This window comes from Lineus longissimus, chromosome 7 (assembly GCF_910592395.1).
Source record: "Lineus longissimus chromosome 7, tnLinLong1.2, whole genome shotgun sequence".
NCBI classification, from domain to species: Eukaryota; Metazoa; Nemertea; class Pilidiophora; order Heteronemertea; family Lineidae; genus Lineus; species Lineus longissimus.
In genome coordinates this window covers 10,495,666-10,519,645 of record NC_088314.1, presented here as the reverse complement: position 1 = coordinate 10,519,645, position 23,980 = coordinate 10,495,666, and the positions used below count along the sequence as shown (strand labels likewise).

The following is a 23,980-nucleotide window of genomic DNA, read 5'->3' as shown; positions in this document are numbered from 1 at the left end:
AGTATAGATTTTTAAATTGAGTTTTTTTTTTTCTGACGAACTGATTAGCAATTTCCTAAAAAAAATAATTAACGAATTAGATAGTTGCACGCGTGTGGTTTTTAACGGTTTATTTAGAGCTCATCTGAAACCCCGATATAGGTTTCATTGCTTACTATGCAACTTATGTAAATGTCAAAAGAGTAAGATCAATGAAGAAAATGAAATGTTTCTTACCTTTGCTGTTGTGAAGGATGCAGTCGATCAGACGCTAAAATTGACGCGCTAAAGATCAGGAGATTGTTCCCGCAAAACATCGGAGCGTATTAGGAAAAATCAACGCCGCATCAGACATCCTTCATTGCTGCATTCTAGACTCAGAATAACGGTAGCTTCATCATCAGTTTCATTATAATGGTGCTTATTAAAACACAAAAATATTGAATGCAAATACCCTCTTTAGATCGATGTAAGACCGGTTCATTAGATTTAATGCATACGCCTACCGCGAGCACAGGGCAAAATACTATTTCACTCATTGGTCGAAATTTGAATGAAGTAGGTGTATTACTAGCAGAAGGACAGATTGGCCTAACGAGACACATAGGATATGCAAAGCGCTCGCGTTTATTGTGGTTTGCGGTCTGAGTTTGCGGTTTCAGTGCGGTTTTGCGGTTCGGGTCTGTTTGATAGATCAACGTTAACCCTTTCTCACATAAAACGCGTTGGAGTGGACATCACAGGCCTTTTGGGGGCTCTACCAGCATCGCTTCAAGACAGCGATGCTTCATGCATTCAGGTTTATTCAGATTGGCTTTCATCCAATCTTTATTCATCTTTTTTTGCCTTTATTCATTGTTTTTATTTTTTATTTCTCATTTATGTTTTTTTTCTTTTATTCATTATTTTGGATTTTTATTCTGGTCCGTTGCCGATTTTCTCTGTTGACCCGATTGCTTCCTGCCCTGCTATCTCAGGCTCAAACTCATCAGGCAGATTGAGGAATTCTACCCCCTGTTCGTCGTCATCGTCGTCATCTGGAACTGGGTGTGGACATGCGTCTATGTTCTGTGGGCGTAACGCTTTCTCAAATCCATGCTCGACGACCTCTTGGCTGATCGCTTCCAAGGCACGGCTGTCGATGTTGACAACATATCTGAGTCCAATTGGATCACACTTATGGCAAGCGGAGTGTCCAGTAATTAAAAAAACCTAGATTTATTCAAAAAAACCTGTTTTTTTTACCTAATAAACTAAGTTTATTTAGAAAAAATATAAGTTTTTGTAAAACAACCTTGTTTATTAGCTAATAAACCGAGTTTCTTTCATAAAACCAAGTTTTTTTACTTTCTTTCCTAATAAAGTAGGTTTTTTAACAGAAACTAACATTTTATGCTAAAAATCCTGGTTTATTACCTAAAAAACTTGGTTTTTTTACCACATAATCGTATAAAATATAAGTTTATGTACAGAAATGTCCATTTATTCAATAAAACAAGGTTTATTACCAAAACAACCTAGTTTATTTAAAAAAACTAAGTTTATTAGTAATAAACCTAGTTTTTAAAAAAAAAACTGGTTTAACTTACATTTTTAACCTCGATCCTACCTATATTGAGTTATCTGGGATGAGGTTAGGGTCTCACTAACTCGTTTACAGAGTGCAGTGCAGTGCAGCATTCCAAAGCTTTCCCATGTATGAATGCGGTGATCATAATGACTAGGAACGAGGTTCAATAGTGATACCGGATTGTATGCTACATGTGCTGCCGCTAGCGCAAGAATCGCACTGGCTACAGGGCAGTAGTACCACGTGGTGCCGAGGTTGCCCATCCTCGTCCCGATAACATCGCGGATTTGTGTACATGGGGCAAGGTAGAAAATACAAGTTTCTCGATAGAAAGTAGGTTTTTGCACGCCGTTTGTCCAGTTATTCAAAACAACCTTCATTTTAACAATAAAACCAGGTTTTATTGAAAAAAAACGAAGTTGTTTTGTATAAAACCAAGTTTTTTACGTAAAAAGGTAGGTTTATTAGCCATTTGTCCAGCTATTGTTAATAAACCAAGATTCTTTGCTATAAAACTAAGTTTATTACCACTGGATGAAAAACTTATATTTTAGGGAATAAAACCAATTTTATTTGTTAAACTTGACATTTGTGGATAGAAACAATGTTTATTAGGTAAAAAACTTGGTTTTATTAAAGAAACTCGGTTTATTAGCTAATAAACAAGGTTGTTTTTAAAAACCTATATTTTTTCCAAATAAACTTAGTTTATTAGGTAAAAAACCAGGTTTATCTGGCGTGACATTTGAAGGATCTCATGACAGCCACATCACAGCCACATCACAGGGGTTGTGCCAAAGATGTGCATCCGGCCGGTACAAAGTTGAGTCTGCCCCCTTCTGCAGTGAGACGATTCCTGAAGTTCCCCGTTCGATGTACTCTGAACTCATCAACCAAAAGTATGAACTGTTCAGCATGGGCCTCGTGGACGTATGGGATGAAGATTTCGTCAAGCCAATGGTGACTCGTCTCCTGTCTGACCCATCCTGTGGCGGACGATGTGACCACAACCTTTTCGGGCAACTCGGCCTCTTCCAGAGCTCGAAGCGCGCGAACAAATCCTCTTCTCGGAAAGGTGATGTGGGCTCGCATCTTATCGCCATTCGCCGCCACGCAAAGTGTAACAGAACATCCCAGCTTTGCATTCTTCCTGGAGGTTCGTACATCAACAGCCTTGGCGCCTTTCTCATTGAGAGTGTACATTAGGCGGAGGTCAAAAAGGAGGAAAGTCTGGTCCATGTTGAAAAACAGGCGCATTGGTATACCAAAATTTTCTATGGTGTTGGTTATTTCATCGCGAAAGTTTCGAACCAGGACAACGGCGTTTTCTGGAATAGTGGTAGTGTTCTTCGTGACTTTTCGCAGGCTGATGTCCTTCCTCTTCATAAAAAGTTCCACCCAGCCGTTGGATGCATGGAAATCATGCATTAGTGGTTTTGCCTCTGTGGCGAGTTGTCGGCGCTCTTCTGGGAGGGCATCCCACCATGTCTGGAATAGTTGCACGGCCTTCTCCTGGACATCCTGGATCACAACAGGTAGACGTCTTCACCGAACATCCCGGAACCAAATTTCTAGTTGGTCTTCGACCTCAGGCCTGTAACCAATCAACCTCTGCTTCACCTTTCGGTCTTTGCCCCGGTTCTGCTCCTCCTTCAATTCCAGGTCATGACGGTTCCACCTGCGAAACGTCTCAAAAGGTATGTTGTGGTGTTTGGCAAATTCTGTCATCGTTCGCACAGTGCCATTTCCAATGGCAACCTCAAAGTCTCGCAGGTATCGCAGCTTCTCTGACACGGAATAACTACGCTTTCTTTTAGGCAGTGGCTCATCCATATTTCTACAAGTTGTAGGCAAGGCAAGAAGAGGTTTCCGACATTACCCAAACTTTATATACGCCTGAAACCTCACTGATTACTCAAGAGTTTTTGCCCTTTTAGGCCTACGTGGTGTCCCAACTAAAATGCTAAGGTAATTCGCCCGGATTCCAAACTATGGACCAGACATTGTTGTTCGAAGTTCCTTTCAATCATCCATTACACTTAGCAAACAAGCCTTGATATGCCTTTTTAAGGTACTCAAATTTTGACATTAAACACCCCGTAGAAACCGGTGGAGTATTTTGTAGGACACCCCGTATTATTCCGCCGCGGCACTCGTCCGTACAAATGACGCAACCCTATTAGGTCACCTGCGAAACATACAGCAGCCCCTCTAAAACCTAGGCCTGCTGTCCAAGTTGACAGTCTACTGCTATTGGTCGTTACCATGCGTGTATTGTGATCCTCTGCTACGTACCATCATAAGGTGGGTTTGCCCTGAATATTAGGAACCGGTGGTTTGTCGATGAAAAGACAGTATATATAGGCCATTGTATACTCTTATAGACCTTCATAAGAAAGGTATACTCTTGTATAACAAAGATCAATGGAAAATGCCGACCAACTTTATATTATAAGCATAGCCAACTTGAGACAACTATTTTCATGGCGGGTGAGCTTCTCCCGAAAAACATAGAAAAAAATGCGCCATGTACGGCAGGCATCTTCTATTGAGTGTTGATTTTAGAATCGGAATATATTAAGCATTCTATGGGGCGTTTATAAAAATAAAACGCGTATACTCGAGCGGTGAACATGCACGTAGACCAAGAGCATTTAGAAAGAGATGTATTCCTCTATATAGTGAGCCAAGCAAACGCTCAGCCCGGGCAAACATACAATGTACATGTGCTATCGTCATCAAAAACCCAATCAGGGAAACAGAATAAAAATGCATAAGCATGCCTAAAACTGCATTTTTGTCACGAGGTCGGACGCGCCTGGGTCTTTAGGCATATAAAAATGTTATGCATGAAGAAAAATCTAACAAAACGATGTGATGAAAAGGCAACAGAAATAAAAGTGTTTTTTCATATCACAAATACGTCGTATATGAGTTATTCTTTCTTCATGTGCATGTCAAAATATCCACCCTTCCATCAGGAAAAGGGTGGCGCAAGAGAGTGGTCCTGTCCTCCTCTTCCCGCGCTATACGAACCCGGCCACCATGCGAGACGAAGAGGACAGACTTCGTTGCTTTGGAGCTAAACGGACATTGAGGAGACGGGGCCCTAAAATGTGGTGACGAGTCGAGGCAATTCGCGTCATAATTTTAGCAAAGATGAGCAGTCAAAGACTAGGATTGGAGAGTTGTCCTGTCTTGCTCTTCCCGCGTTATACGAACCCGGTCACCATGCGAGACGAAGAGTACAGACCTCGTTGCTTTCGTGCTAAACGGACACTGAGGAGACGGGACCCCTAAAATGTGGCGACGAGTCGAGGCAATTCGCGTCATAATTTTAGCTAGGATGAGCAGTCTCTATGCATAGTCTATGACAAAGATTGCCTAGACACTGATAACATCCCAGTTATAGCAACAGAATGCTTCAGTAGGCTTTTTGCCCCAAACAGACTTTCCCGATGGTGGAGACCCTAATTGATCCACACTCTTCGCTCCGCTCGGCTTGTGACAGCAGCCCGTAAAACCTCAGGAGGAGCGCGAATAAGAGTGCACATTAATCTGTGCTCGTTGCGGCATCGGGCTGCTTGTACTCTGCTACGCGACGAATGCCCTCCCGTGGACAGCGCGGACGGATAGCGCTGAATTTTTGAGCGCTTACACGAAGCGCGCAAAAAAATCTTCAAGCACCATATCACGGGAGGGCATTTGTCGCGGGCGTCGAATGATGCACCTTTCAACGCCCCGGGACCCTCGGACTCTGGGCCTCGTTGGCGTTTCAGGGGTTTGGCGAAAACTCCGTAATAATGAAAATGTTGCCTTTTATTTCGGGCGATATGTATTTGTTCAGTCTATTTTTGACCCATGAATTACAAGCACTTCATTAATCTGTTTCAAGGAGAAGTTCCTCTTCGAGAATGCCATAACTTCCAAATCAATACATGTATCCAAATGCTTTACCCTTCAACCGTTGACAGCAGAACAGTGTCATGCCTCTAATCCTGAAGAGCATACGCATACCATCCATTGACACTCCATATTTGCCTTGAACCTTTTCAAAATTCAGATAGCTGATATCGATGGGACATAGCTTCATAGGTACCTGCAGACGAGATTCATACATCAAATGCTTTGTAAACCGCACACATTTTCTTTGGGAGCCTGTAATTGAGCCCGAGGCACTTTTCTACCTTCCCAGCCATGGCTTCATGAAGGATGCACTCTCTGATACAATCAAGCTTAGATCGAATATTATAAAGAAAGACGAATTCGAGTAATGCTTCATCCACCGTTCTGGTGAACAAGAATGCTTCTAACCAGATTAAGGAGAGAAAATAATTATTGAGCTTTAGTTTTTGGTACAGTCATTCCAGTAAATGTCCACAGGTTTTTTATAATAATACAGAATAAGATAATTGAATGCGGTTTTCAGCAGAGAATGGTATATCTGGTTGGTCATGTATCTGTTGTATTTGTACCCAACTAATCCTGTCTCTTCATTATGTAACAGGCAATTTAAAAAATGTCCAAAAAATTATTATTTTATTTTATTTCATTTTCGTTCTTTTTTTTAATTTCCTTTCACAATGTATGGGTGCACTATGATGTAACAAAGATTTTTTTGCTTTCATTACTAGAAAATTCCTGCTAAATTCTTTCATTTTGAAGATTCGTTTTAGCTTGCCACACGTGACTGTTTTTTTTTCAGACAGCTGGTGACCTTTGAGAACACCCCTCATAGTCAGCCATGCAGTCAGTCAGGGTCTTTATGGCCAATTCGGCTCATACATGAAGGATTTGGAGTCTTTATCAAAGGTTATGGAAGAGATTAGAAAAATAACATAAAAATCCTAAGCAAAAATGTGCATTTGTCATGACTATCGAACACACTCTATGGACATGCAAGTGCCAATAGATGATGGTCATCAAGCACAGTTCATGGGCTCATTTGAATTTTTTAAAAGACACATAAAATAAAAAAAGTGATTTTTGGACCTTTTTTGAAATGTTTTTTAAATAGAAGGCATGGAATTAGGTGCATCCAAATACAAATTCAGCGACCCTTTTACGTATACTAACAGTTCAAGTTTGCTTTTAGAAATTTTAGAAAGCTAGTGGACAGGTGCATGTGAACGTACCTTTTTTACGGCTATTTGCAATATCATACTTTGATGTGATAGTTGGAAAAAACTTAACATTTGACATTTGCCTCTTTGGTGATGATCCACCCAACAAAATCTGTTTTTGGAAGGGCCTATGCTTATGTGAATAACGTACATGATGATGAAGTTTGACCAGATTACCATTACTATAAAGCATTACTTGAGGCTGACGAGTTGGCCGAATTTTAGCAATATCCTTCAGTGGTACATTTCCCGTTCGAATTGTAGCAGCATAATGCTGCCAACTTAAATCATATATGAACGATTGATAGTCAGTTGAAAAGTGAAAAATGTCATCTACACTGGGGGTGTGATGCATAATATATATTGCCATGCTTCTGCCGAGATAATCTCTTATCTGAATCTTCGATCTACCACAAGAGAAAATGAGCAACACATTGTTGGGACTTTTCATCAGAAGGTATCTTATATAAAATGTAATAGTCATCGATTTCATCTTGAAAACGTCTATGTAATGAAGTGTGGCAAAACCGTTCTTATCATTTAACTGAAGAACTTTTCCAAAAACTGCAGATTCGACGTATGATACGTTTCCTCTAAGGCTGCAAAATTGTTACATATGCAGAGTGTTGCTCAGTCAAAAAACATAACAAATGATTACACTACATAAAGGAGAAAATCAAGTAGAATATTACCATGAAACTAGTACAAAATATCAGGGCTTAATAACTTGGTAGACAGGTACATGTAAAGTATTATACACTTGTTTCAGTCATACTTGCAGAGTACAGCCATAGCGCCTTAGTGGTCTTAACAACTCAATTTAGTGGAATTACTCAATCAAGCCGCCGCATGTCACTTAAATCCTATGGAACCACATTAAAGATCTTTATGATAGAGGTGCTATCGAAACGCCACATTGTGTTATATTCCAGACTAACTGCAGAGGCTGATCAAATAGACTGAGAACACGGAGGATGCCTTTTTTCTTTGTTCCTCCTGATGACTTATGATGCGAGCCTGTCAACAAACTTCTCTAAAATAATTTGAGGTTTGGTTGCTTGCTTGGGCAGGTGGTGGTCGGAAAAAGTGGAAATTGTTGCATACGTTCTAATTGAACGGCCATTAAATTGTACAAGTCAGCAATGAAAATTCTGACGTCTGCATGTTAGAATAGAATTAGAACTGACTCCAAAACACCAGGCAGGTAGAAAAAAATGAGAACCCCCTGGTCAACTCCGCCGTGGACAACTACAGAGGCTACACTAGCCATGATGTGTTGTCGTACCAACCGTATATCAGTGTCTGATCCATTAAGCTTGTAGTCCAGAAGAGCTGGCAATCAGAAAATTATGGCATGATAAAACATGATAAAACTACTATAGCATCCGATTGTTCGACGACTGCATCAAATATTAGTCTCATTGAATTTTCAATTTGGGCTATAATCCACGATAGGTCTACCTTCGTTCCGAAAAAACAATTCATAACGCTCGCTGCAGTGCTGCATCTTTGACTCTGAATTGATACACAGCAGGTGGGAAAGTTATCATACATGTAAGTATTCATCTCTAATATTTTAGCCAAGTTTTTAAATGCTTGAAGAAATGATGATGTCTTCTAATAATGATGATATTAAATATAAACTAAAAATGTGCATTCTTGACTGAAAGTTGTTATAAAAGTATTCTGCAAAATCTGTAAATCGTACTGCCCATGTAATTATGTCGTGTCGGACTTCATTCACCTTTTGAAACTCGCACAGGAAAATTAACACAAGTTGCATTTGAGGAGAACTTACAATATGAGAACAAAACATGTCGAATGCTACAGATAAAGGGTTGCCAAGTTACCGGGCTCTCGAAATTGCTTGGCACCAATATAATGTGATATTTGGAATTCGATTGTTACGATGCCTCTATTCTCTAATCCACACCGCCTTTGCGTCCCCTTCAACACCTTACCATTAGCAGGGGTAGTTTCTACGATATCTCCTATCCTTAACGCTAGTATCACAAGAACACCTAGGATGTTTGACGGCGATGCCATCACTGCAAGTGTATGTTGTATCATGCACGCACTCAAAGATGTTGAAATCTAAACTTTAAGCTCTTCTTTGGAAGCATGTGCTATGACTCGGAGCCTGGCATTCATGAAATTATTTAAAGGTATATGTCGTTCGTGTTTTATGTACAGTATTTTACCTTGGTTTAGGTAAATAAAAAATAATAAACATTCCGCAGAGCAATCATTATACAGGGAAATTTTCTGAAACTAAGCATTTATTGTACTTGTTTATTAGCTAACACAACGGCATTGTTGAAATTTATATCCAGTACCCATTTACATCATTGGTGATTGAAGGATCCTTGCTGACGCTCAGCTCTCAACTCAATATTTTGAAAAAGCAACCTATAACTGGATGAGGAAGGTAATTTATAAAACACGAAGATGAATCCTCTGGATGTTCCGTTTTTTGTGTTACTGGAATCCCGAATATCAGCATGATGGCACTGACGCACATGACATGTATCCAACCTCAAGACAATAACACTTTGTAGTGCAGCTTTACGCTATCACATCTATTGCATTTTCAAAAATCTATTCTTAAAAATGAAATCAATGAACAATATAGCTGACATTTGGAGATCGATTATATCGATTCGATTGGCACAGTATGAAACCTTGTGTTTTTTTAGGTCCTTGATCAATAATCATGTTTGTGAATGATTAATGGTTTTCTGGCTAGTAATTATTCGACCGTCTGATGATAACGATGTTAAACAATGGATTAAGAGTTCGCGTTGGCGTTTCAGGGGTTTGGCGAAAACTCCGTTATAATGAAAATGTTGCGTTTTATTTCGGGCGATATGTATTTGTTCAGTCTATTTTTGACCCATGAATTACAAGCACTTCATTAATCTGTTTCAAGGAGAAGTTCCTCTTCGAGAATGCCATAACTTCCAAATCAATACATGTATCCAAATGCTTTACCCTTCAACCGTTGACAGCAGAACAGTGTCATGCCTCTAATCCTGAAGAGCATACGCATACCATCCATTGACACTCCATATTTGCCTTGAACCTTTTCAAAATTCAGATAGCTGATATCGATGGGACATAGCTTCATAGGTACCTGCAGACGAGATTCATACATCTAATGCTTTGTAAACCGCACAATTTTTCCTTGCGAGCCTGTGATTGATATCGCAAAGCAGTCTCAATCTTATTTGGCCTAGTGTTTCAGTAATTTAATAACCGTTTTTTTTCATTCAAGCGTTCTTAAAGCGCTGTAGTTATCGATTCTCGTCGCATGCACCTGCGATGACCATTTCACACAAGCATTTCCTGTCGTATCGAATATGATCCCCAACAGGCTAAGAAGGCTTTAGGCCCATACATTACACTTCGAAAACGAAAAACCTTGCGAACTACCGCTTTATTTAGTCGTCCCTGCTATGATGTTCCCTTACATGCTTAAGGAAGACCGAGAGATGCCAACTTTGTAAAACTTTAAATTCGGCGCACCTTTTACGTAGAACTAACAGTTCATGTTTGCTTTTGGAAATTTTAGAAAGCAAGAGGAGAGATGTATATGTGAACGTACCTATTGTACGGCTATTTGCAATATCATACTTTGATACGATAGTTGGAAAAAACCTAAAATTTGACATTTGCCTCTTTGTTGATGATCCACCCAACAAAATCTGTTTTTGGAAGGGCCTCTGCTTATGTGAATAACGTACATGGTGATGACGTTTGACCAGATTACCATTACTATAAAGCATCACTTGAGGCTGACGAGTTGGCCGAATTTTAGCAATATCCTTCAGTGGTACATTTCCCGCTCGAATTGTAGCAGCATGATGCTGCCAACTTAAATCAGATATTAAAGATTGGGAAGCAGCTGAAAAGTGAAAATTGTCATCAACACTGGGGGTGTGATAAGCAATATTATCCTCGCTCTACCACAAGAGAAAATGAGCAATACATTGTTGGGACTTTTCATCAGAAGGTATCTATATAAAATGTAATAGTCATCGATTTCATCTTGAATACGTCTATGTAATGAAGTGTGGCAAAACCGTGCTTATCATTTAACTGAAGAACTTTTCCAAAAACTGCAGATTCGACGTATGATACGTTTCCTCTTAGGCTGCAAAATTATTACATATGCAGAGTGTTGCTCAGTCAAACAACATCATAAATGATTACACTACATAAAGGAGAAAATCAATCTATCGGTAGAATATTACCATGAAACTAGTACAAAATATCATGGCTTGATAACTTGGTAGACAGGTACATGTAAAGTAAATATACACTTGTTTCAGTCAAACTTGCATAGTACAGCCATAGTGCCTAAGTGGTCTTAACAACTCAATTTAGTGGAATTACTCAATCAAGCCACCGCATGTCATTTCAATTCTTCTATGGAACCGCATTAAAGATCTTTATGGTAGAGGTGCTATCAAAACGCCACATTGTGTTATATTCCAGACTAACTGCAGAGGCTCATCAAATAGACTGAGGACATGGAGGATGCCTTTTTTCTTTGTTCCTTCTGATTACTTTGGATGCGAGCCGGTCAACAAACTTCTCTAAAATAATTTGAGGCATGGTTGCTTGCTTGGGCAGGTGGTGGTCGGAAAAAGTTGAAATTGCTGCATACGTTCTTATTGAACGGCCATTAAATTGTACAAGTCAGCAATGAAAATTCTGACGTCTGCATGTTAGAACACAATTAGAACTGACTCCAAAACACCAGGCAGGTGGAAAAAATGAGAACCCCCTGGTCAACTCCGCCATTGACAACTACAGAGGCTACACAAGCCACGATGTGTTGTCGTACGAACCGTATATCAGTGTCTGATCCATTTAGCTTGTAGTCCAGGAGAGCTGGCAATCAGAAAATTATGGCATGATAAAACATGATAAAACTACTATAGCATCCGATTGTTCGACGACTGCATCAAATATTGGTCTCATTGAATTTTCAATTTGGGCTATAATCCACGATAGGTCTACCTTCGTTCCGAAAAAAACAATTCATAACGCTCGATGCAATGCTGCATCTTTGACTCTGAATTGATACACAGCAGGTGAGAAAGTTTTCGTACATGTCTGTGTTTATCTCTAATATTTTATCCAAGTTTTTAAATGCTTAAAGAAATAATGATGATATTAAATATAAACTAAAAGTATGCATTCTTGACTGAAAGTTGTTATAAAAGTATTCTGCAAAATCTGTAAATCGTACTGCCCATGTAATTATGTCGTGTCGGACTTCACTCACCTTTTGAAACTCGCACAGGAAAATTAACACAAGTTGCATTTGAGGAGAACTTACAATATGAGAACAAAACATGTCGAATGCTACATATAAAGGGTTGCCAAGTTACCGGGCTCTCGAAATTGCGTGGCACCAATATAATGTGATATTTGGAATTCGATTGTTACGATGCCTCTATTCTCTAATCCACACCGCCTTTGCGGACAACCTCCTCTATACCTTAGAGAACGCAAATTTTGGCGCAAAACTAGGAGACATAGAATGTGGTTCCCCCTGTCATGCTGACGACCTAACCCTCGTCTCACTTGCCAAATATGGTCTTGATCACATGATGTCATGCAGTTTCAAATATTCAATCAAGTGGAAGTACGACTACAACTCAGACAAGTGCATTGTTGTGGTGTTTGGTGAGACACAGCATCAATGGCAAAGCATTTCCAATGAACGAACGTGGACGCTTGGAGACAAACCAGTTAAGGAATCCGCTTCGTACATACACCTTGGTGTAATACAGAACAAATACAGCCGAACAACGACAACAGCAATTTCCGCCGCTCAAAAGCTAAAGAAAACTCTCATGTGCATACTAGGTCCGGGAATGCAACCCAACAAATTTAATCCCATCTCCAGTTACCATATCTACTGTAGAATATGCTTTCCGAAGGCACTTTACGGTAGTGAACTATGGTCCAATATGTCTGAACGTGACTTAATTATCGTAGAGCGTGCTCACAGATTTTGTCTCAAACGAATGCAAGGATTTAGCAAAATCACTCGAACTGTAACAACACAAGCCATGATAGGAAGTATGAGCCTAAAAGCACTCATCGATGAACAATGTCTTCTATTCTTTGGACAGTTAGCAAGAATGCCTGAGCACCTACTCCCCAGGCGTGTTTTCAATTTTCGGTTCCGCTCAATGTTGAACAGAACAAATAGTTCCGAAACTTGTCTCGGGTATGTGCCAAACAGTAATGGACAGGTATAACCTTTCAAACTCCCTAAAAGAGTTCACTGAAAGCGGTCAACTAAGTGTGCCAACTGGAAGTTCAAAAATCTGTTCTCAATCAAGAAAACTTAAACTTCAGAGCAGAATGTACACGCAATAATCTTTTCAGAATAATGAACATTGAAAAGTCTCTGGACTATCCGTCCTTAATATGGACAACCGCTCAAACTGATCGGAAGCACAAAAGCAACAATGCCTTCCTAGCTTAGCTAAACACACTACCAGAAACTATCACAGAAACAAAGTGCAATCGATGTACTCAATGTTATACCGATCCGCAACTTCATTTTTTCTGTGGATGTTCAGGTTTTTCCTCCCAACGTGAGAAATTTTGGGAACAAATTGAAAATGAATGCCCAGTTGAACTCAGCACAGCATTGTGGAACATGTGCGACGATGAACTCACAGAAACATTGCTCGGGAAACAACTTTCCGCTTTTGATTATGAAGAAAATGTAGCACTTCTTCGGATCACAGCACAGTGCTGGAATGTTTAGGCTAATTATCTAAAATGTTTTCCTTGCCTAAGACTACATATTTTTGACAACAGCTAGAAGTATGTAAATAGTGTACATTAGTTGTTATATGTTGCTTTGAATGTTTTGTAATCTTCTATATAGGAGGAATAAACAGATATATATTAGCAGGGGTAGTTTCTACGATATCTCCTGTCCTTAACGCTAGCATCACAAGAACACCAAGGATGTTTGACGGCGATGCCATCACTGCAAGTATATGTTGTATCATGCACGTACTCACAGATGTTGAAATCTAAACTTTAAGCTCTTCTTTGGAAGCATGTGCTATGACCTGGAGCCTGGCATTCATGAAATTATTTGAAGATACACATCGTCCGTGCTTTTTGTATTTCCCCGTGGTTTGTTAAATAGAAAATAATAAACATTCCGCAGAGCAATCATTATGCAGGAAATTTTCTGAAACGTAGCATTTATTGTACTTGTTTATTAGCCAACACAACAGCATTGTTGAAATGTATATCCAGTACGCATTTACATCAATTTAAATTCAAGTTTCAATTTTCAAATCTTTAAAGATCGGAGCAAATCTGTAAGAGAGTCGTCGTCCTCGTTTCAGAAATGACTTCTTCACCATTCAACCTTTAACTGAGCTAATTGCAGCTGGTACATTGTAGGATCCTTGTTGACGCTCAGCTCTCAACACAATATTTAAAAAAACCAACCTATAACTGGATTGGGAAGGTAATTTACAAAACACGAAGATTAAACCTCTGGATGTTCCGTTTTTTGTTTTCCTGGAATCCCGAATATCAGCATGGTGGCACTGGTGCTCCTAATATGTATCCAACCTCGAGAAAGAACACTTTGTAATGCAGCTTCAAAAATCAATTCTAATAAAATCAATGAACAATATAGCTGACATTTGGAGATCGATTATATCGGTTCGATTGGCACAATGAAACAGTATGTTTTTAGGTCCATCTATAAACATGTTATTGAATACTAAATGGTTTTCTGTCTAGTAATTATTCGACCGCCTGATGATAACGAAACAATTGTGGAACAATGGAACAAATGGAACAATTTGAATACCCTTCAACCGTTGAGAGCAGAGCAGTGTCATGCCTTTACTCCTGATAAGCATATACATACCATCCATTGTCACTCCATATTTGCCTTTAACCTTTTGAAAATTCATATAGCTGATATCAATGGGACATCGCTTCATAGGTACCTGCAGACGAGATTCATACATCAAATGCTTTGAAAACAGCACAAATTTTCCTTGCGAGCCTGTAATTGAGCCCGAGGCACCTTTTTACCTTCCCAGCCATGGTTTGACGGATGCACTCTCTGAGTCAATCAAGCTTAGATCGAATATTATTAAGAAAGACGAATTTTAGTAATGCTTCATCCAAAATTCTGGTGAACAACAATCACTACTATAATGGACGTAGGGCTGAAATAGTTTTTCACACATCTCCTCCGTCAGTTCAGATCGGATGACCTCGAAACCTTTCCTGAAAGTCGTGGTTGATCTGGAGATGGTCCTCGCCGGGTTAAATGGGTAGACTTTGCAGCGATCTCGGAGAAATAGCATTTTTGTTCTTTCTATATATGGGCATACTCATTAACATAAGGGGCCATTTCAGCATGTCTGATTTGCATATGAGGCCATCTATTAAATCAAAAGTGTGGGATTATACAAAAATAAGCCGGGAAAGTATTGGGGCAACTATATGTTTAAAGCATTCATCCACCTCCGCAATTTTCCCCCTTTATTTTGGACGTACTCTTTCACCTTACGTTGTTAATCGCTCTTAATTTTTCGAACTACCGTAAGGGAATTTATCACTTGATACACGTCACATAATAACAAAACCGTCTCACCCGACCCAAGCACTGGGCGCAAAGTAGCGCACAGCTCCCTATATGAATACCCCGGGCAAATATAAAATATAATATAAAATCCCGATTAACATTTCTTTACTGCAATAAAAACATAGATTAGTGATATAGATTACAATGAACACACAATATTCACTTCATGAATTAGATCCTTTCCCTTTGAGAATGCCGAATTGTAAGATAGAACGTGATTGACAAACCTGGTGTATTTCGCCAAAACTCATGTGTGCACGTTTCATATGTTCATTGTAATCTATATCTTATTTTTGAGGATAATTTCGACGTGTTCTTATAGAGTATTGCGTCATTGATTTTCGTAAGTGCAGACCGCCTTCTAAGTTTTCAAGGCGGTAAAATTTGAATCGAAGGGCTGAAAGCTGAATATTGAAACGACTGGTACGGTAGTGTTTTGGTCCGTAATATTGCTTTTATTTTTAATAACAATTATACCTTCGTCATCCATATGTTTTGAATTATGTATCTAATCTTTTGTAAGAGAAGAACAAGTCCGTAAAGGTGTTTTTGTTGACAATTTTCATGTTAAAATCTCGCTGTTAACATTTTCTGGTTCGTCCACCATTTTGTATGTCATGTGACTTCGAGCTTTTTCATGGGTTAGTTCAATACCTGGCGAATGGCAATTGGAAATTGGCATTGTGCAAAAAGCATTTCATGCTATAAAACAGTACCTAAGTTTCAGTGGCCTGTGGTCATGGTCTAACCAATCTAAATGTGAACCTGAGGTCGATAGGCTTGTTTTTACTAAGTTTGGACATGACCCCTTGCTCGGTTCTGCTCAATCTGGCCCTCGGAGGGCTTTTGGGCCTTCACAAGGCACTATCTCTACCCTCGCAGGGCTATATTTTTAAACCTTCGCTATGATATAATATAAAACTTAAACTTAACAACTGCCATCCCGGGATACAGGTTTTTGATACTCCTGCATCGTATACAAAACCCTGAGAAAATCCAGTACAATCCGCTAGGAAGGGTGGCTGTTCCGACTACTTTACACACCTTGAAGAATTTATGTTCAGATTGACGATATGATAAAATAAACACGTTCCTAACTGTCGAAACTCTGGGGGTTTCTACTTCGGGAAAGAGGAGCGGTAAAAATCATCAAGTGACTCGGTCGGTTTCTATTATGACACTGCACTTTATTTGATCTCTCACTACTGTCATCTCATCGTACACAGAATATAATTTACAGCCCCTTATGGTGGACACATGTTTTGGAGTCTTTCTCAGCCCGAAGAGGTCATCGTGTGGAGCGAAAGCATAATAAAACTTGATACTAGGCCAAGTGTTTCTGTGCCTTTGAAGTCTGTAGAATTACCGACACTCCCGGCGGCCAAGAAGTGTTTCTGTCGAAATCAGCTGCATGACCTAAGATTAAACTCACGTGTTGATATGAACTGAATGCAGGTTATGTTATTTCTCTTACATAAGTGAGTGGCTGCTACGATTATACTAAGATTCAAGAAATAAGAATAATTGGTCATAGGCTTGTTAATTAACCTGTGTGGTTCCCAATGCAAAAATGAAAGTATATATAGTTAACCTAATCTAAAATAAATGTTGATTAAATGCAATTTAAATGAATTCTTGATTCGTCTGGTGGTAATTCGTCGGTACTGCTGTCTTCTTCTTCTTAGTATCATGGCGACAGGCGTCGTACCCCGACGGATGGAAGCTAAACGGGTACTGCACCCCTGCTCATAGGGTGGCCCGTAGGTTGGCTAGGGGAAGGAGACACCTTATATTTCCTTAGTAGACGGGTCAAGACCTGGTCTACTTGCTACCCCACTAGTCCATTTGTCCATTTATCTGGCGTTCGGTAATCCATAGTGCGCTGGAGAGTTTCGGATAAGGTTTACTGTTCGTAATAGTCTAGATTCTCCCTGATCCTCAGCCTAGTAAGGTCCGCGGTTGACTTTGCGATTGGCGGTTGTTCCTTTCTAACGGTAGCGGTACAATGACTTTGTGGCGCAATGGCACAGCCACTAGTTGTGTGTTGTTGAGAATTATTTTGAGGCGGGTTTATTCTGGATAAATTGGCGAAATATTCATGCAGACTGGTGTGATGAAACTGGTCGCATGTGCGGCATCTTTTTTTATTTTGACATTCCCGGTAGAAATGCGGTCCGAGGCAGTTGGAGCAAAGTTTATGTTGACGCACGGCAATGAACTTTTCATGCGCTGGTAGTTTGCACTCGAAAGGGTTATGCGGTCCTGCACAGAAAGGGCACACTTTTGGTCGGTTGTAGTTTTGCGGCGGTGGTTTAGTATAAGTAGTATTGGGCACACTCACGAACGATTCCACGGAGATCCTGTTATTTCCTGCGTGAGAATCATTCCTCTGCTGCGTTGCTGTCGTTGGTGTATCCATTCTTTCGCTTATATTTTCTAATTCCTCAGTGAATCGATCCATGAATTTTTTAACCTGGAAACGGTCTCCTTGACCGGCGGTACCGATCTTCTCGCGCAGAAATTTGGGTAATTTTCTTTCAATGACAGGAACTATAAAGGTTGCACATTGTTCTATTGATACATCCATATTTTCAAGTGACCGTATGTCACCAAGAATCTTGTTGTGAAATTCCCGGAGGCTGGCGTAGTGACCCCCTGGCGGAGTTATATCAAGGAGGTTGTAGACGTGAGCTCTCGTTATTTTCCTTGGTTGACCGAATCTGTCTTTCAATAGTTGGATGAGAGCTGGTAGATTTTCTCCGGACGGGTGTAGTCCGGTGATAGCATCCTTGGCGTTCCCTGTGAGTTGTCCTATTATGTAATTGAATTTTGTAATGTCCGCGTAGTCTCCTTTGATGACGTCAGCCTCGATGGCGTCCCAGAATGCTGTCCACGCCGTGAATTTACCATCAAATATCGGTAATTTTAGCTTCGGCAACTGGGCGGTCTTATTCTTCCTTCTTTCGGTTGTGACATCTGGGCTCGAAGTCGTATTCCGTTTTGTTTGTCGAGCTAACGAATTCTTGACCTTCAGCAGTTTTATTCTACTTTGACTGCGAATTGCACTGCTGTCGGTAATTTCCTTGTCGATGGCGTCACTATCTTTCAGGTCGGTTAGTTGCTTCTCAATTTGTTCGTTCATTTCAAGTATCGTCTGGTACAGATCGTTCATCTCCTCAATATGTCCCTCCACTTCGGCAATATCATCTTCGCTGATATCTGCGTTTTCGAGAACTGCCTTTGCAGTCCCGAATTCCGTGTCTAAGGTTCGGAGCCGGACATCTCTTTTTTGTTGTAAGGAGAGAACGCCTTTTCTAAAGTCCTTAGCTTGCTTTTTGGACATCGTGGTTACTCGTTGCGTTGTGTTGTACTCGTTGCGTTGTGTTGTACTCGTTGCGTTGTGTTGTAGTCGTTGCGTTGTGTTGTGTTGTTGAGTGTAATCCTGGTCACGGCACCATGTCGAAACTCTGGGGGTTTCTACTTCGGGAAAGAGGAGCGGTAAAAATCATCAAGTGACTCGGTCGGTTTCTATTATGACACTGCACTTTATTTGATCTCTCACTACCGTCATCTCATCGTACACAGAATATAATTTACAGCCCCTTATGGTGGACACATGTTTTGGAGTCTTTCTCAGCCCGAAGAGGTCATCGTGTGGAGCGAAAGCATAATAAAACTTGATACTAGGCCAAGTGTTTCTGTGCCTTTGAAGTCTGTAGAATTACCGACACTAACGTTTTGATTCTTCAATCTACATGTAGATCTACATCGATTTTATGCTGTCAAACATTCTGCTGAAGTGTTTTTGTGTTTTTATTACGAAATGAAACGAACTTGCAGCGGGGGACAAGCAATTCAAGAAAGAGCCTTCGATAACTCAAACTTAAACACTACAGCCGATTCAGCCGTTGTTTACCGTACTTTTTCCCGGGCGTCAAAAATGTACCTACTTAATCCTTTTCAAAATTCTGGTGCAGATCAGTTACCTTAACAAAGAACGATCATGGCCAAACGATCGTCACGGTTGAACAAATATAAATAGGTAACTAACATGGCATCCGGGAAAAACCCAGGCAATGAATTCGAGGCTTACGTGCGTGGGTCTTTTGATGAGCTAAAAGAGACGTTGAAGGGCTTGAAAGCTGACCAAAATAAACAAATGACGGGTTTGGAACAGCTCACAAAGACAGTGAATAAACATAGCCAATATCTTAGCAAACAGGAAGACCACGATAAAAAGCTTAAGAAGCTGAATGATACGGTAGAGGAGCATAATAAGGACATTGCCGGTGTTAAAGAATCAAAAAACAAATTAAGGAAAAAGCTAGATGAACAGGTTGAACGAAACAAAAAGTTAGAAAAAGACTTGAAAAAAGCCCAGATAGGTGTTAACGATCTAGAGGATCTTTGCATGGAATTACAAATTGAAATACGAGAAATGGCCTCACACTCAGATCCTCTGGATGACGTGGGCAAATGTCTCATTGTTGTGAATTGGCCTGAGCGGCCAAACGAGGACATAAAACTGAGAGCACAACATCTAGTAGCGCCTTTAGAGCTGGAACAAACGCCAGAAATCGTCGATGCAGTGCGAATGAAAACGCGTTCCGTTGGGAAGCCCGGAGTTGTTAAAATGGCTTGTAAAACGAAGGAGGAAAAAATAAGCGTCCTTGATGTGAAGAAAAAGCTTGCTAAGACCAAGGATTACGAACATGTATACATACACGCTTGCAAGACGCATGGTGAACTAATCAATGACAGAAACATGAGAACCATCCTGAAACTTATCCCAGAGGGAAAGAGGTTTCGAGTCACCAATAATGGTAGAGTTGCAGAGAACAACAGGGCAGAGCAAAACGATAGCGATAGGGATCATTTGAAAGGATTGCTCAAACGTAGACGGATGGTGTCGGGCGATCAAACGGAGGAGAGATTACGTAATCACGGTAATAGGGGGAATACGGATACAATAGTAGGGATGGAGACGGTAACCGAACAGGAAGAACGTGATACGGAAAACGATGAAGAAAATGATGAGGATAGGGCGGAAAACTAAATAGCCAGCAGGGGAGAGATATTTCGTTTGGATTATGGAATGTGAACGGTTGGGCTGAAGAAAGTGATGATTCAAACAGGAAACTAAGGAAAAACGTCATTGATAAGCTTAAGTGTGACATATACGTTGTCGCAGAAACTCACCTCCGGAATCAAAATGAGTTACAAATACCGGGGTATCACTGGTTTGGTCTAAATCGGACGAATCTTAACCCGAGAGCAATACGTGGCTCAGGTGGAGTAGGTGTTTTAATCAGTCATTGTTTATTGCAAACGTACAATGTACAAATCGTCGATACATCATTCGAAGGAATACTGTGGTTACGACTGAAGTCGAAAGTTGTTTTTTTTTCATTTCTAGTATGTGGGGTATATTTACCACCTGAGAAACCCTCGCGTGGAGATTCCTCTCAAGAGTTCTTTGGCCATCTATTAAGTCAGTTCTATTGTTATTGGCAAAATGAACCAGCAATAATTTGTGGTGACTTTAATGCCAGGATAGGAAAAGAGCAGGATTCAGATGACACCAGCTTACCTTTGCGCACCTCGATTGACATGATAACTAATAAATTTTGTGGCTATCTGTTAGATTTTTTGCAAGACACGAATTTGTGTATCATTAACGGACGGGCAAAAGGAACTGACAATCATACCTACGTTTCTACAAGGGGTAAATCGGTAGTGGATTACATGCTTATACCCTGTGAGCAATTCAATATGGTGAGACAATGTGACGTCATAACGATGAGCGACTTGGTTGACCGGAGCTTGTATGGGCCATGTCGTATTCCCGATCATTCCGTGATTCGTACAGTAATTCAAACCTCACCATATGTACAGTGTGATTATGGCGGCAGTGAGGGCTTAGGTCGACGGCAATGTGAGGAATATCATCAAGATAGGAGGTATAAGGTTAATGGTATCCCTATGAACTTTCTTGAGAACGAGCGGCGCAGAAATGTTATCGTTAATATTTGTGACAGATTGATGACAGAAAACTTAGATCAGTTGGAAATTGATCAATGCTATGAAAACCTCGTGAAAGAACTTCGTAAAGAAATGGATGACGTTTTCGCTTATAAAGACGTTAAGGTGCATTTTAATAAAAAAGAAAAGAAACTGAAAAAGAAACCGTGGTGGAACACAGAGCTGGATAACTTATGGTTTTTGGTGAAAACTAGTGAAAGGAAATACTTGAAAATCAAAGGTGACCGACAAATGAAACGTGAACTTTTACTGAAATTCAGGTAGAACAGGACTAATTTTGATAAAACAATTCGCAGGTTAGAGCGTACTTTCAATGTAGAAAGAATGAACACGATTGACCGACTTCGAACGGATAACCCGACGGCATTTTGGAATGAGGTCAATAAACTCGGCCCAGGGAAAAAGCATGCGGAGAGTATTAAATCAGTGAAAATGACAGACGGTTCAATTTCCTACAGAAAGGAGGATATTTTGTAAGGTGGAAAACCTCGTATGAAAGCCTATTCAATGGAATGAGCTCTGATGACTTTGACGAAGCACATTGTAGGAATGTTTACTCTGAATGGGTACATGTTTCACAGAATATGGGCCATGTGCATGATCAGAACGTATTAAATGTGAGAATACCTGGAGAAGAAGTAATCAAAGCACTCGGTGGTTTAAAACAAAGGAAAGCAACTGGAGTGGATAAAATACCAAATGAGGTGCTGAAAAGTAGGGAAATGACCACGATATTGACACAGTTATTTCATAAGATATTCGATAGTGGTAAAATCCCGAGCATGTGGAACAAAAGTATTATCCACCCAATTCATAAATCAGGGAAGGATAAAAATGACCCCCTTGGCTACCGTGGGATAAGTTTGAATAGTACTGTCAGTAAGGCGTTCAGCGCGGTGTTGAATAATAGACTGATGACATATTCTGAGCATAGTAGATTAGTAGATGATGAACAAAATGGATTTAGGGCAAAACGAAGTTGCATGGATCACATTTAAAGCTTGACAACTATAATCCGTAACAGAAAATTACTAAAAAAGTCGACTTTCCTGTGCTTCGTCGATTTTTCCCGCGCTTTTGACTCTATTTAACGAACATGTATGTTAGTGAAGTTATATCGGATAGGTATTAATGGTAAATTTCTGCGTGCAGTTGACGGTATGTACCGAAATACTAGTGCCTGTGTACGGATAAATGGACACTTGACAGACTTCTTTCAAACAACATCAGGAGTGCGGCAGGGAGATTGTCTTTCACCTACATCATTTTCGTTATATGTTAATGATCTTGCGCTTGAAATCAAATCGAGTGGACACGGTGTTCCTATAAATGATGAAAATGTAGCCATCCTCCTATACGCGGACGATATAGTTCTTATTGCGGAAACTGAACAGTCACTACAGGATATGTTGGATATAATGGGAAAGTGGTGTAATAAGTGGAGAATGTTGGTAAATGTTGAAAAAACTCAGGTAATGCACTGTAGACGGAAAAGGGATGCGAAAACAAACTTTATGTTTACATTTAACAATGCAAACTTGCGCGTCACTGATAAATATCGATATCTTGGAGTGACTATCAACGAGACTTTAGACTACACAGTTACAGCAGATGAACTGGCAAAATCAGCTTCTAAAGCGCTTGGAGGGATTCTAGCTACGCATTTTAAAACGAAGGTCTTAGTTATGATGTGTTTTGCAAACTGTACGACGCAAAGGTTTCACTGATTATGGACTACGCATCTTTCGTGTGAGGATATAAGACTTATAAAGAAATGGAAAAGGTACATTTCAGAGCAATGCGTTCGTTTTTAGGTGTTGGAAAATGTGCGGCGCTGTGCGCGATAGAAGGTGATATGGGATGGACCCCAATTTATATGCGGCATCATATCTGTATGCTCCAACAATGGTTTAGGCTTTGCAGACTTAGTAACGATAGACTCTTGAAAAGGATATTTGTATGGGACTCTCTGCTATCATAGAACAGAAATCTAGATAACTGGTGTAAAGGTGTGAAAAATACAGTATACGGGGCGAATATGAATGATCTTTACGATAATGTTGAAATGTGCCAAGGTCTTAGTAAACATCAGGTTGGTAACATTTTAAAGGCAGTGGGATCAGTCATGCCATGGAGGTAATACCTCCATGGTCATGCTAACAAAGTATATTGATAACTGGCAGAAACAACTGAATGAAATGCCTAAGCTAAGAACGTATAAAACACTGAAGACTGTGTTTGGCGCAGAACCATATGTAAAAGCTAGACTATCAAAACAAGAGAGGTCAGCCATTGCGCGTCTAAGAAATGGTTCATTCCCGATAAACATTGAACTGGGAAGATATAGAAATCTACCAGTGGAAAGGCGTACTTGTCCAGTGTGTAACGATGGCGTTGAGAGTGAGGTCCACTTTCTTTGTGTGTGCCCTTTGTATGCTGTCAGTAGAAGACATTTGTATAGCAAAATTGACATTGTTGAACCAAGTGACGATGAGGAGAGACTCCAGATTATGTTAACCAAGGGCGAATTTGCCAAAGAAGTTGTAAATTTTGTGATTCGGGCATATGAGATGAGAAATGGGCAGTAAGAACTTAAAACGACATCTC

The 23,980-nt window shown here is 40.1% G+C and overlaps 1 protein-coding gene across 1 annotated transcript; it reads right to left on the bottom strand.

The window, feature by feature from the left end:
• Positions 1–17,234: 17,234 nt before the first annotated feature.
• LOC135491010 (uncharacterized) lies at positions 17,235–18,674 on the bottom strand. The gene has a single exon (XM_064776627.1). It carries the CDS (start codon positions 18,672–18,674, stop codon positions 17,235–17,237), a length of 1,440 nt encoding a protein of 479 aa, XP_064632697.1.
• Positions 18,675–23,980: the final 5,306 nt, after the last annotated feature.

What these genes read in the sequence shown, in the direction of transcription:
- LOC135491010 (XM_064776627.1), bottom strand. Translation starts at nt 18,674, where the DNA reads ATGTCCAAAAAGCAAGCTAAGGACTTTAGAAAAGGCGTTCTCTCCTTA.